This window comes from Phacochoerus africanus, chromosome 4 (genome assembly GCF_016906955.1).
Source record: "Phacochoerus africanus isolate WHEZ1 chromosome 4, ROS_Pafr_v1, whole genome shotgun sequence".
Lineage (NCBI taxonomy): Eukaryota > Metazoa > Chordata > Mammalia > Artiodactyla > Suidae > Phacochoerus > Phacochoerus africanus.
This window is the reverse complement of record NC_062547.1, coordinates 17,666,218-17,679,966: the sequence shown is the minus strand read 5'-3', so window position 1 is coordinate 17,679,966 and position 13,749 is coordinate 17,666,218. Positions and strand designations below refer to the sequence as shown.

General features: G+C 55.1%; 1 protein-coding gene across 1 annotated transcript in view; it reads left to right on the top strand.

The window, feature by feature from the left end:
• The window catches only part of CREB3L1 (cAMP responsive element binding protein 3 like 1), a 35,684-nt gene extending 22,392 nt beyond the window's left edge, over positions 1–13,292 (top strand). Inside the window, exons 3-12 of the mRNA XM_047775889.1 lie at positions 408–592; positions 1,989–2,067; positions 3,865–4,022; positions 5,371–5,520; positions 5,667–5,725; positions 5,908–5,976; positions 8,074–8,173; positions 8,723–8,849; positions 12,121–12,388; positions 12,565–13,292. Coding sequence (XP_047631845.1) covers positions 408–592; positions 1,989–2,067; positions 3,865–4,022; positions 5,371–5,520; positions 5,667–5,725; positions 5,908–5,976; positions 8,074–8,173; positions 8,723–8,849; positions 12,121–12,388; positions 12,565–12,601 — 1,232 coding nt within the window. The 3' untranslated portion in view covers positions 12,602–13,292. The remainder of the gene's footprint in view (positions 1–407; positions 593–1,988; positions 2,068–3,864; positions 4,023–5,370; positions 5,521–5,666; positions 5,726–5,907; positions 5,977–8,073; positions 8,174–8,722; positions 8,850–12,120; positions 12,389–12,564) is intronic.
• The last annotated feature ends 457 nt before the right edge of the window (positions 13,293–13,749 follow it).

Below are 13,749 nucleotides of genomic sequence, written 5' to 3'. Positions count from 1 at the left end.
TGGCACAGTGCTCAGCATATGTTTCCTGAATAACAATAATTGTATTCACAATAGCTGCCACTTATTGAACATTTACTTCCTGTCGGGTGCTTTTATAGAGGAGGAAGCTAAGGCTCAGAGATGTTAAGCAGCTTGCCTAAAGTCACACAGCCAGTTAGGAGGAGTGCCAGTCTGTTGTCCAAGCGCACTCTATAAGCTGCTGAATGAAGGAGATGTCCCCACCACCAGAACGGTTCCAATCCTCTCCACCCTCCCGCAAATGCCGCCCCTGCCCTTTTCTGCCTGCCTTCCTGTGTATCCGAGCATCTCTCCACAGTCCAATCCAGAGCAGCTCCCAGGGGCCAGGAGGGTGGCTGAGCCCTCTGCTCTGGGAGTCCCCTGAGCCTGGCTGCTGCCCCCTTCCCCAGATGTGGAACATGGAGCGTGGGTGCTGGGACACAAACTGTGCTCCGTCATGGTGAAGCAGGAGCAGAGCCCGGAGCTGCCCGTGGACCCGCTGGCCGCCTCCTCGGCCATGGCCGCCGCCGCCGCCATGGCCACCACCCCGCTGCTGGGCCTCAGCCCCCTGTCCAGGCTGCCCATTCCCCACCAGGTGAGCCTGGGGACTGCTGGTAGGGGCTGAGGTTGGGAGGAGGGGTGATGGGTCTCTGTGGAAAGAGCTGTCCAAAGCCCCAGTACCCCAGGGCTCTATGAACGGGGACCAGTGTGACCCCCAGGAGAGCACGAAACTCCCAGACCAAGCCTCTGCCCACCCTTCCCCAGCCTAGAACGGGCTCCAACCACAGCCACTCAGTGTTAGCTGGGGCCCTGGCAGTGTGCCGAAGAAGGATCACAGGGACCCAGCAGGGCTGGGCGTCAGACATCCAGTCCAGGGTCTCAGGGAAGGAGACAGCCCAGCCTGCTTCATTTTCTGTGTTAGGATTTTTAAAAAGACCAAAATGGAAATCTAAAAATTGTGCCATATTCCAATGGTTTATATTTATGAGATTAATATTTTTAACTCACACTCTCATGCCAGCCCCCCACCCTCATGAAGGTATTTGAAGACCCTTCTGGGGATATGAGACCCCAACACCTGGTTCCTGGGAGAGGCCCTGCCTGGGTCCCAGCTCCGCTGTCACTTGTGCTCTCCCCAGAGCGTTGCGTTCCCTCTTTCTTCCTCAGCTTCCTTCAGTGTAAAATGGGAGCCTGGACTACCCCTAAGGGGCTCCTTTGCCTGAGTCTACCAGGGAGGGGTCTTCTTAAAATCCCTGGAGTCAGGGTTTGGCTGGCACTGCCCCCTGCTGGCTGCACGGCTCACCTGAGCAAAATGTCTGAGGCCGAAGGCAAGAAAGGTCAGCCCCTCCCAGCTCCACTAAGGACCCATTAAGGGTTGGCTGCAAGTGGGGACGATCTTTTGGGCCCTTCTCTAGGACTAGCTCTGGACTCCTCAGACCTTGCCAAAGCAGGAAGGGGAGGTGTGAAGGCAGCGGCAGCCAGGGTCTTGGAAGTTGGGCGCCTGCCTCAGAGAAGGAAACAGGGCCCGAGGGGTGAAGCAACTTGCCCCAAACCACACAGCCAGTTAATGCTTCCTTCATCTGTGCTGTTGTTACATTCATTGAACAGCTACATTCTGCCAGATATTACCTCCCATCTTCGTGGCAACCCACATGCCAAGGCCAATGTGCCATTCATAGTCAGTGTAGGGTCACAAGCCACCAAAAGATGGCCGTGACCTTGGAGGCCACAGGAAGCCCTCCTTCTCTGAGCTTAGGGGACAAACAATGCTATTTGGGCATCATTCTCTTCTCTCAGGTCTGACTTGCCTTCTCTCTGCACAAGACCTTGCCTCTGCGCCCTCTGGGCTGTGCCTTAAACCCAGAGCCCAGCCACCTCCTTAATGCTGCAGGGTAGACCCCCCAGCCTCAAGGAGGGAGGGAGGGAGAGAGGATGGCACGGTGGGGACAGCCCCAGAACAGCTAATGGAGCTGGACCTGTCTCTTCCTCAGGCCCCGGGAGAGATGACTCAGCTGCCAGTGATCAAAGCAGAGCCCCAGGAGGTGAACCCGTTCCTCAAAGTGACACCAGGTAAGTGTGTCCAGAGAGGGCCTCTTCCTCTCCAGGCTTGAGCAGACTGCATGCCTACTCCCTTGGTCCAGCCCACCCATCTCCCTCCCATCTCCCTCCAAAATATTCCTTCTCCCTGCCCTGCCCATTCTCCATCCCTCAATCCCCTTCTTACCCAATGGCTGTCATCGCTAGTACCATAACCTTCTCACCCTGTTTGCTAACCCCCCTCCTATCATTCACTGATTGAACCCCACTGTACAGCCATCAGTTCATCCATCCACCCATCCATCCACACATCTGTCTGTGCGTCCATCCTTCTATCCACTCATCCATCCATCCCTCCATCCAACAAGAGCTCATTGGGCATCTCCAATGCCAGGAACCAGGAAAGCAGAAAGAGAAGACAGTCCCTGTACCCAAGTAGATCACAGCCTAGGGAGGGCCACAGACAGACCACCAATTATACACACTGTTATGATTAAAGGCAGCAAATCCCCAGCGAACCTTGGAAGTACATCCCACACCTGACCAGGGAGAAGAGAACAGAAGAAGCTTCTTGGACAGGCCAGAAGGAGAAGGGGCCGGGTCTTTCCATTCCCACCTCGTTGATTCATCAGACATTGATCAAGCATCTATTGTGTATCAGGCCCTGGACTAAATACTAAATACCTTAGAAAGATGGATAAGGTCCAAGTTTAACCCTCAAGTTGCTCACAGCCTCAGAGAGAAGACAGAATTCACGGGAGGTAGAAAGGGACCCGTGTGAAAACACTTTACCTTGTGGAGCCGTCAGTTCATAAAGCCTGTTCACGTGCTCCAGCTTATTGCGTGCTCCCGGCTCCTTTCACCCCACTCAACAGGGAAGCGAGGCTGGGAGAGGTTAAGTAAACACCACTCCAGGTCACACGGCGGCGGGGAGGAGTGCAGCACTTGGATCTGAACTCAGGTCTCTCTGACTTCAAGTTCAGTGCTCTTTACAGTATGGCATCTGTAAGAGGCACATAAGAGCCAAAAAAGACAAATGACCCCTGCAGAAAGTAGTCATAGGCAAGCCCAGAAGGATGCAATGGTTCCTCCTCGCAGCTTCAGGCCGGCTCTGCGGTGCAGTGGGCTCCAGGTTCCCATCCCTGGAGTTTTCTGGACCTTCTGTGCCATCCTGGGAACCCTCTTTGCAGCTAGGCTTGTGGTCCTCTTGGCTCTGCCCAGGCTCTTTCCTGACCACCTGCAGAGTGTCTGGCTTCCTAGTGCTATGGCCACAGAGAGGCAGCAGGGAGGCGGCGCTCGGGAGCACAGTACTCCTGGCGGATCTGCTGAAAGCTCAGTGCTTGCTGTTCTGCTACCCTGACTTCGGAAATGAACACCCCGGGGTTGTTAGAGCTAAACATTCTGCTGAGGAAAGAAAGACAGAAGCGGCTGCTTGCCCAGCCTGAGCCCCATGGATCTCACGGGGGACTGACTCCTGCCACCTCCTGGGGTTGCCAGCTAGAGGCTCAAAAACCCTGAGCCATGTGAAGTCAGGGATGGGGGAGGGACCCCAAGAATCCAGCCTCTGTGATATCCCCACCAAGGCCCAGGCTTAGAGGATCCAGGTTCCAATGGAGTCAGAGATAGGGTGGTGCTCAGAAAGTGTCTTCTGGGGTGTAAGCTCATCTTTCTGACATGGCAGAGGGGCCCCTGAGGTTACAGTGGTCCAGGCCCCAGCAGTCTGTCCTGCATGCTCTCAGCACTGCCTTAGGCTCATGTTGTGCTGACCTCTGATGTGCAACCAGAGCTAGGGTGCAACCTGGCTAACCTGGCTTCTCCTGCTCTCCCCAGAGGACCTGGTGCAGATGCCTCCGACGCCCCCCAGCAGCCACGGCAGCGACAGCGACGGCTCCCAGAGTCCCCGCTCTCTGCCCCCTTCCAGCCCTATCCGGCCCATGGCCCGCTCCTCCACGGCCATCTCCACCTCCCCACTCCTCACCGCCCCTCACGTAAGCAGCAGGGGGTTGAGTTGGCCCCAGAGGCAAGGAGCTGTGTAAATCCACCTTAGCACATAATGGGCAGGGAGAGTCTAGGGAGCTCCACGCCTGATCCCCACCCTCATCAGAATTCAGGGAGATGCCAGCCTGGCAGATTGGCAGATGGGAATGAGAATTTTTTTTTTTTTTTTTTTTGGTGGCCGCGCCCATGGCATGTGGAAGTTCTTGGGCAGGAATCGAACCTGAGCCACAGCCCTCACAATGCTGGATCCTTAACCTACTAGGCCACCAGGGGACTCCAAGAATCTTTTAATTGTGCCTTAGGCCAAATAGCTAGAGTCCAAAAGTTCTGCTGAACCCACACTCTTGCAGAGCGAGGACTAGAACTAGACATTCCTGACCTCCAGGGGGCAGCCCAGGCCACCTCCAAGGAGCACTGTTTGGGGAGCAATGTTCAGGCAGCCCAGAATCCCCTGGGATGGGTATGGAACCTCCCAAGTCAAAACTGTAGGCACTGGAGCAGTGCCCTTCATGGCTCAGTGGTTAACAAACCTGACTAGGCTCCATAAGGAATCAGGTTTGATCCCTGGCCTCGCACAGTGGGTTAAGGATCCGGCTTTGCCTTGAGCTGCGGTGTAGGTCGCAGACGCAGCTCGTATCCCATGTTGCGTAGGCCAGCAACTCCAACTCCCTTTTTTTTTTTTTTGTCTTTTTGCCATTTCTTGGGCCTCTCCCATGGCATATGGAGGTTCCCAGGCTAGGGGTCGAATCAGAGCTGTAGCCACCAGCCTACGCCAGAGCCACAGCAACACAGGATCCGAGCCGCATCTGCGACCTACACCACAGCTCATGGCAACGCCAGAACCTTGACCCACTGAGCAAGGGCAGGGATCGAACCCGCAACCTCATAGTTCCTAGTCGGATTCGTTAACCACTGCGCCACGACGGGAACTCCCCAACTCCCATTTGACCCCTAACCTGGGAACTTCCATATCCCACAGGTTCAGCCCTAAAAAAGCAAAAAAAAAAAAAAAAAAAAACCAAAAAACTGTAGGTGTCTGAGGCAGGTTCTATTTAGGGGGCCCTGGACAAGTAAGCTTTGAGGCTGTGGATCCCAGGATGGGATCAAGGGGCCACTCCCACCCCAAACAAAGAGGGCCTAACGTGCCAGGCTCCCAGCAACAGCCTAAGCACTTGATAGGTGTTATTGGATTTAATTCAGATCTGCCCCTTTTTCAGATGAGGAAACTGAGGCTCAGTGAACTGAGTGCCTTTCCCAGGTCACATAGAGTAAATGGCAGAGCTTGAACTTGAGTGCAGGGCTGTCTGGTTGCCAACCATCACACCCCCCTTCCCACAGAAATTACAAGGGACGTCGGGGCCACTGCTTCTGACGGAGGAGGAGAAGCGCACCCTGATTGCTGAGGGCTACCCCATTCCCACGAAACTCCCCCTCACCAAAGCCGAGGAGAAGGCCTTGAAGAGGGTCCGGAGAAAAATCAAGAACAAGGTAAAGCGTGAGGCAGACCTTGACCCTGCCCTAGGGCTTCCTTGGTGGGCGGGTGGGGGCCTCCACTTCCCTGGTGATGCCAGCTCTGAAGTTGGGGAGTCCCAGGAAGTGGGTTGTGGTGTGATGACTGGCGGCTTCCCCTCTAGATCTCGGCCCAGGAGAGCCGCCGTAAGAAGAAGGAGTATGTGGAGTGTCTAGAAAAGAAGTAAGGGGCCTGGGGGTGGGGGCCTGGGCCCTACTCCCCAGCCTGGCCTGCTCTCCCTAGCCCTCTCTCATGGGGTGTGAGGGGCAAGGGGCACAGGGCGCAGGATGCTGGTGGGCAGGGCGGAGGGGGCGGTGGCGAGTCTGGGAGCTGCCCCTGAGCCTGCACCTGCTTGGCCCCCGCAGGGTGGAGACATTTACATCCGAGAACAACGAACTCTGGAAGAAGGTGGAGACCTTGGAGAATGCCAACAGGTGGGTGGTGCCACCTGCACACACACACCCCTTCCACAGCCAGTGCCTGGCTCTGATGTAGCTCCTGGAGGCAGGAGAGAGGTCACTGAGTTCAGGATGACGGGAACCCCAGAAACAAGGACCCCGCAGCCTGGGACCCTCGGTTTCCCATCCTTCTTAATCCACACATAGCTCTAGACACCAGACAGGGTCAGTGAGATGCTTCAGTAAGAGATACAGACCAGCAGCAGCCGCCCCTGGGAACCTATTGGAAACGCTTATCCTCAGGCGCCATGCCAGGCCTATTGCATCAGGAACTCCAGGGGGAGGGCCCCCCGATTTGTGTTTTAATAAGCCCTCCAGCTAATTCTGATGCACCCTGAAGTGAGAACCACCGGTGTGCATGCTTGCTACCCAAAGCGAGTTTTTCAGGCCAGCAGCATCAGCATCACCTGTTAGAAATGCAGAATCTGGAGTTCCCGTCGTGGCGCAGTGGTTAACGAATCCGACTAGGAACCATGAGGTTGCGGGTTCGGTCCCTGCCCTTGCTCAGTGGGTTAACGATCCGGCATTGCCGTGAGCTGTGGTGTAGGTTGCAGACGCGGCTCAGATCCCGCGTTGCTGTGGCTCTGGCGTAGGCCGGTGGCTACAGCTCCGATTCGACCCCTAGCCTGGGAACCTCCATATGCCGCGGGAGTGGCCCAAGAAATAGCAACAACAACAACAAAAAAGACAAAAGACAAAAAAAAAAGAAATGCAGAATCTTGGGACTCCCCCTAGATTCACTGACTCAGCACCTGCTTTTCAACACGATCCTTGGGTGACTCGCTTGCATAATTAAGTTTGAGAAACATTCATGTGGAGCCCACAGAGGGTCTGGCATGCATTAGCCACATAAAGTCACAGCTCTGGGTGCCATTTCGGTGACCCTGGGCAAACTGGTACACCTCTCTGGGCCCCAGTTTCTCTGTCTCGTAGAGATAATGGAAGCGCCATCTCTCAGGATTCATGTGGGAGGCAGTGAGGCCGCCCAGTAAAGGGCGGGCATTGTCCTTGGCATCTGAGAATGCTCCATTCATGTTAGCTTTACTTCCTTTTTTCTTGTTATTGTTCTGAATCCTTGGTAGTGACCAGCCATGAGCCCACAGTAGGTCTTTACTAATTACTTGCTGGAATTAATTAAAATAACATAGACAACAGCTGCTATGTAGCAGGTGCTCAACAGAAGGCTTTTTCCTTCTTTCCTTCCTTCTCCCCCAGCTTCTCCAGCGGGATCCGGCCACTCCCCTGATTTTCCTGGAGAATGCCTCCCCCACCCCACAACCCTAGGACTCAGGGAAGGGTGGAGGGCGCCCTCACTCCTCACCCTCTTCCTGTGACCCAGATTCCTCTCTGGCCCAAAATAGGGCCAGGCTCTTGGAGCTATTTCGCCACCTGCTGTACATTCTGGGAACTGCAATGCCACCGACCTGCTAGGTAGAAGAGAGATGCTTAAGCATCTGTTCACCAAGTGTATGGGCTGAGCAGAGGATGCCTCCCTGGGAGGGATCTGGTCCTCACCCTGAGGGAACCCACACTTAGCAATGGAGACAGACATGGAAATTTATAAATAAAGAAGGTGTTACAGGTGCTGTGGTAAAGGCAAAAAATGGCAACAAAATTCACAAAAATGGTAGGTAGCTACCATTTCCTGGGCACTGGCTACTCACCATGTACCAGATAGCTGCCAGACATGTCCTTCTCAGCCCAGGGTGTCATGGGTGCAAAGGAGGGAAGGTTGGTTTAGCTGCAGCTGGTGCAGGGTAAGATAAAGTGATCTCAGCCCAGGTGAGCTAGGCACGCCTCCAAACCCCATTTTGGCCTCCAAACCTCACAGGGTCCCCCTGAGCTTGTATAGGGTCACCCAGCTATCCACCAGGAGGCAGGCGCCAGGTGCTCCAGCCACACCACAGGGGAGCCAAGCGGGAGGTGACCCTTTTCTGTCTTGGCTGAAATGGGCATCTGGTGTGGAAGCCAAGTCTGGAGCCAGCCCAGGTCCCCACCCCCACCAGCGAGCTCCGGGAGGCAGAGATGCCTGCTGGGTCAGAACCTGCCGGGTGACTGCTGTGCCCTCCCCAGGACCCTGCTCCAGCAGCTGCAGAAACTCCAGACTCTGGTCACCAACAAGATCTCCAGACCTTACAAGATGGCAGCCACCCAGACTGGGACCTGCCTCATGGTAGGTGCTGTTCCCTCACCGCAGGGCCACTGGGGGACAGGTCTGCCTCAGGCTGGCTTTCTAGAGGGGAGGGCAGAGCTCTGAGGGACTAGCGGTATTGTGGGGGTGTCATTGGGGTAAACCATCCTGGTACTGTGTACTGGCTCCAGACCCCAGCCTCTTTCACCAAGCCCATGGAGCCTTCTAGAACGTGACCTTCCCTGACCAGTTCTAACACGGTGTGGATGTGTAGTGTCTCACATGAACCCAGCAGCAATTCTTCCTTGGCAGGGCAACTTCCATGGCCCCAGTGGAGCCACAGACTTTTTCTAGCACTGCCTGTGACAGCCCTCCTACAGTGGGCTGAGTTGGCCTGACAGCCTCCATCTTCTCCAGAGAGGGTGGGAGACCCCACGTGTAGGAGATGGTTGGCTCTGGAAGCAGCTCTCCTAGAAAAATGCTGAGCCCTTTGCCCCCATTGGCTCAGGTTGGGGGAGAACGATTGGGGGTGGCCGGGGTTGCAGCCTCTCCCCGCCCCAGGTCTGACCCCTACCTGCCCTCCTCTACCAGGTGGCAGCCTTGTGCTTCGTCCTGGTGCTGGGTTCCCTCGTGCCCTGCCTCCCTGAGTTCTCCTCCGGCTCCCAGACTGTGAAGGAAGATCCCATGGCCACTGACAGCGTCTACACCGCCAGTCAGAGTGAGTGCCCTGAGCCAGGTGTATGCATAACCTAAAAGTTGAGAGTTGTTTTATTGGGTGGGGGGAGTTCCCCTTGTGGCTCAGCAGTAATGAACCCAACTAGTATCCATGAGGATGTGGATTCAATCCCCGGCCTTGCTCAGTGGGTTAAGGATCCAGCATTACCGCCATGAGCTGTGGTGTAGGTCACAGAAGCAGCTGGGATCTGGCATTGCTGTGACTGTGGTGTAGGCCAGCAGCTACAGCTCTGATTCAACCCCTAGCCTGGGAACTTCCACATGCCACAGATGTATAGCCCTAAAAAGAAAAAAAAAAGGCTTTATTGGTGGCAAAATGAGGACTATAGCCCCGGAGGCAGCATTTCAGAGAGCTCCGAAATACAGCTCCAAAGAGGCGGGGCAGAGGTCAGTACACATGCGGTCGCGGTGAACGGGGAGGTGCCTGCGTCAAGCGCACATTTTCCAGAAGGCTGCTGCTCGTCTCGTGAAGGTTAGTGCTGGTCACGAGGAGCAGACATCACCAGGAAGGATTTTAGTGCTTTTCTAGATATGAGGAGATGCACGAATCGGGCTCATAAAATCTTCTCCTGAAAATATCTAACTCTGGGCAGACCTGTTCTTCCGGTTTTCCCAGAGCACAGAGTGCCTCACTCCTCGCTCCACCCTGAGCGCCTTCCCCGGGTGTTGAGGGTCAGTCGCTGCAGTGACTCATGATTCAGTCCGTGTAGAGGCGGGTGGCAAGTGCCCATCTCCAGGTCACAGGGTGCCCTCCCCACAAACAGCCCCAATTTATGGGCAGAATCCGGACACATAGAGGAGCCAGGCTTGGGGTTGGCATCCTCTCATTCTGCCTCCTCATTTTGCAGCTGGGGAGACTGAGACCCCCAGAGGGCCTATGATTTGTTCAATGTTATTATAGAATTAGGACTACAATACACAGCCCACAATTCCCAGCTTTGGCGGGAGGTGGGGAAGGTAGGTTTAGGGAATAACAGGAATGATCCCACCCTAGACCCCATGTATGTGGTGCTGCTTGGTATGGGGCATCTGCTAAGCATCATCAGTATTTCACGACCATAGTAGCAATTGAGTGGTGGTGGCTGCCTGAAGCACTGTGTTAAGAAGGACTCTGAGGCACCATTCAGGATCAACAGAATGGAATGCCAGGATCCACTGGTAATTCTATCATGGGCAATGGTGGGGTAGCAGTGATGTGGGCTCAGGTATTTACCATGCCACCAGGGATTGTCAGGTACAGTGGTTAAGAGCATGGAGCTTCAGGAGTTCCCTGGTGGCTCAGCAGGTTAAGGATCCAACGTTGTCACTGCTGTGGCTGGGGTTCCATCCCTGGCCCCGGAATTTCTGCATGCTGGGGGTATGCCTCACCCCCCAGAAAAGAGCATGGAGCTTCAGAGTCAGTCATGTCTACCGCTTGCTAACTGTGTGACCTCAGGCATGTGTCTTAAGCACGCTGAGCTTTTGTTTCTTTACCCGGAAGGTGGGAGTTACAAGTTCCACACTTCCTGAGCATGGTTGTTATGAAGACTAAATGACACAGCATATGTAGGCTCTGAGCACAGTGCCTGGTACACGGCTTCCTAAATGAACACACTCCCTCCCTTTTGGATGCGCTCCCAAGGGGAGAGAAAAGACACAAGGGCAGAACTGCAAGGGCCAAGCAAAAAGTAGTATGGATTTCCAGAGGCAGAGACTACTTCAGATAGACCCACAGAGGAACTTCCGGAGGGTCCCTCCTCATCTACCAGGAGGGAGTTATCTAGCGGGACAGGAGGAGGAAGAGGAAACAGATGGGAGGTCAGAGAGAGATGCTGAGGAGGAGCAAGTTTCAAGAAGGAGGGATACTGAGCTGCGCCTGCTGGGCCTTGAGGGGAGGAAGCGGTGTGGGCAGGGTTAGAGGAAGAGGAAGCGGAGGTGGGGAGTGAACACCACTCCCTGGACCAGTGCAGCCTGAGCAGGAGACAAGAGGACAGTTGCTAAGGGAGGCAGGCGGCAGGGAGGTAAGGGCTGGAGCGCCACGTGTCCATTTTTCCAAGGCCGGAGAGGCCTGTGTGTGTTGGGAAGCAGAGAGAACCTTGGAGAAGAAGGAATGGAAATTGGGGGTTGGGGGAAGCACTGATGGACAAAATCAGAGTCAGAGGAACCCCTCGGGGTGACCCTGGTGAATGCAGGGGGGTTCAAACCCAATGTCCAAGCAGGGCAAAGAGGGGGACACATCTGTGGGAAGAAATGACGTTTGGAGCAGGCTGGCTTGCAGAGCAGGGGCTCTGCATGGTTCCAGGGCCTGTCACTGACTGTGAGGCCGGGGTCCTGAGAGTGACAGGAGCCAGGCAGGCCTGGGTTTGCATCTCGCCTCCAGAGTGGGACAATGTCCCTGACAACCTGGAGCCTCAGTTGCCTATTCTTGACACGGAGGTAAATTTATTATCTGCTTCTAAGGGATTCTATGAGATGTTAATGATTCGGTCTAGACTAAAGGATGCCTGCACTGCGTGGTAGGTAACGGATATCCAACAAATGTGTTTTCTTGCTTTTGATTTCTCTGAAGGGCAAACGAGGGCCTAGAATGGGGAAAAGGCTTCTTTTGTTTTGTTTTGGTTTGGTTTGGTTTTTGTCTATTTAGGGCGCCACCCATGGCATATGGACGTTCCCAGGCTAGAGGTTGAATCGGAGCTACAGCTGCCAGCCTACACCACAGCCACAGCAACCTGGGATTTGAGCTGCGGTCGCAGACACTCATGGCAATGCTGGATCCTTAACCCACTGAGCGAGGCCAGGGATCAAACCCTCATCCTCATGGATACTAGTCATGTTAGTTACTGCTGAGCCACAATGGGAAATCTATAGAATGGGGAAAAGATTGATTCACGGTCTCACAGAAAATGAGTGGGTACAATAGGATCAGAACCCAGCTCTCAGATCCCCAGCGCAGTGCTTGCCCTCTGCTTGGGAAGAGCTGCCTTTCTCTGAGTACAGTTTCAATTGTGCTGCCTCTATTATCTCATTTAAACCTCACATGACATGAGGTTGGCCCTCGTGTTCCTGTTTTACAGATGAGCAAACTGAGGCTTAGAAGGGTGAAAGCAAAGGCGTGAGTTGCCTGCAGTCAGGCAGTTCAACAGTGTAAGAGCTTGGGTTCAGATCCAGGCCTGCAAGATTCTGGGGCCTGTGTCCTTAACTACTAGGCCCAGAATGTGGTCCGGATGGGGAGGGAGCCTCCTGGCACCGTGGCTCATTCTGAGCTCCTTCTTCAGTGCCCTCCCGAAGCCTCCTGTTCTACGATGAGGGGGCAGGCTCGTGGGAGGATGGTCGCAGCGCCCTGCTGCCTGTGGAGCCCCCCGACGGCTGGGAGATCAAGCCCGGGGGGCCGGCGGAGCAGCGCCCCCAGGACCACCTGCAGCATGACCACCTGGACAGCACCCACGAGACCAGCAAGTACCTGAGTGAGGCCTGGCCAAAGGATGTCGCCGGAAACAGCACCAGTCCTGACTTCTCCCACCCGAAGGAGTGGTTCCACGAGAGGTGGGTGGGTGGGCTCTTCCCTTCCTGGGGTCCCAGGCTCCACCTGCACCCCCCCACCCCGGTCCCCACATCATTGGCCACATCCTTCCTAGCCGCCATCCCTCCCATGTCCAGATCCACCCTGCAGAGGGGCTAGACAGTCACCCCTAACTTCTCTCCTCTCCCTCTCCCTCCAGGGATCTGGAGCCCAACACCACCATCCAACTCTCCTAGGCTGTGCCAAGACCCAGGACACAGGACGGCCCCCCGGCACCTGGAAGGGGGTTGTCCTGCTCACTCACCCGGATCCGGCTCGCACCCCTGCCCCCTGGGGTCCCGTCCCAGGAGGAAGGGTTCCACTCCTCCCCAGCCCATCTTTGCCCCGGATCTCACCTGGGGCCTCTCCTCTCTCCCCGCCCACATTTGGACTATTCCCTTGGGCCAACCACTCTGCTCTCACCCTTCGCTCCCACAGCCATCCGTCCTCAGATAAACCACTCTCTGGGTTCCCCCCTCCCTTCTCATAATGACCAACAGGACCACTGCTCCCCTGCCCCCCCCGCCCCACCCCCACAGACACGTCAACAGACCCACACACACCCCCTCCCCCCCACTGTACAGACCAAGAACAGAAATTGTTTGTAAATAATGAACCTTATTTTTTATTATTGCCAGTCCCTAAGATATTGTATTTTACAAATCTCCCTCCTCCCTTCACCCTCCCCTTGTTTTATATTTTATGAAGTTAGTGCGGGCTTTGCTGCTCCCTGGCCGGGGAAAGAGGGTCACCCCCCCCCCTCACCTGGCCTCCCCCTGCCGCTGCCCAAGCTGCTGGGCCTTTTTAATTGCCAAACCGCTTCACCCTTCCGCTCAGCACATGCTTTAAGAAGGCAAAAGTAAAAAAAAAAAAAAGATGCAGCATCAATTCCTGACTTTGTGCCTTTCTTCATGGTTGGGCAGTGGGTGTGGGACTGAGGGATAAAGGAAAGTTCATTTTATAGTCTGAGGGGAGCGACTGGGGCAAGGGGGTTGAGAAAGCACTTGTATTGGGCGCCCTCTTCCAGGCAGGTGCAGAATTCAAACCAGGTGGTCAAAGAATTCTGTTGCAACCCCCCTCTAAGGCTCCCAAGTACCCACTGTTGCTGACTATGGACGCAGAAAGGCATGTAAGCCACCGGGAGGCCTTTAACGGTAGGAACTAGGCTTAGTGCAGGCTAGGCGCTGTGCCAGGCACTTGACATGCAGTACCCTGGGTGGTCCTTCTAAGACCTGCCAGTTTCTTAGTTCTGTGTCCTTTGCCTTAGCTGAATTAAAGGCACAGACTTCAGGAGTTCCTGCTGTGGCACAGCAATAATGTACCCCACTAGTATCCATGAGGACGA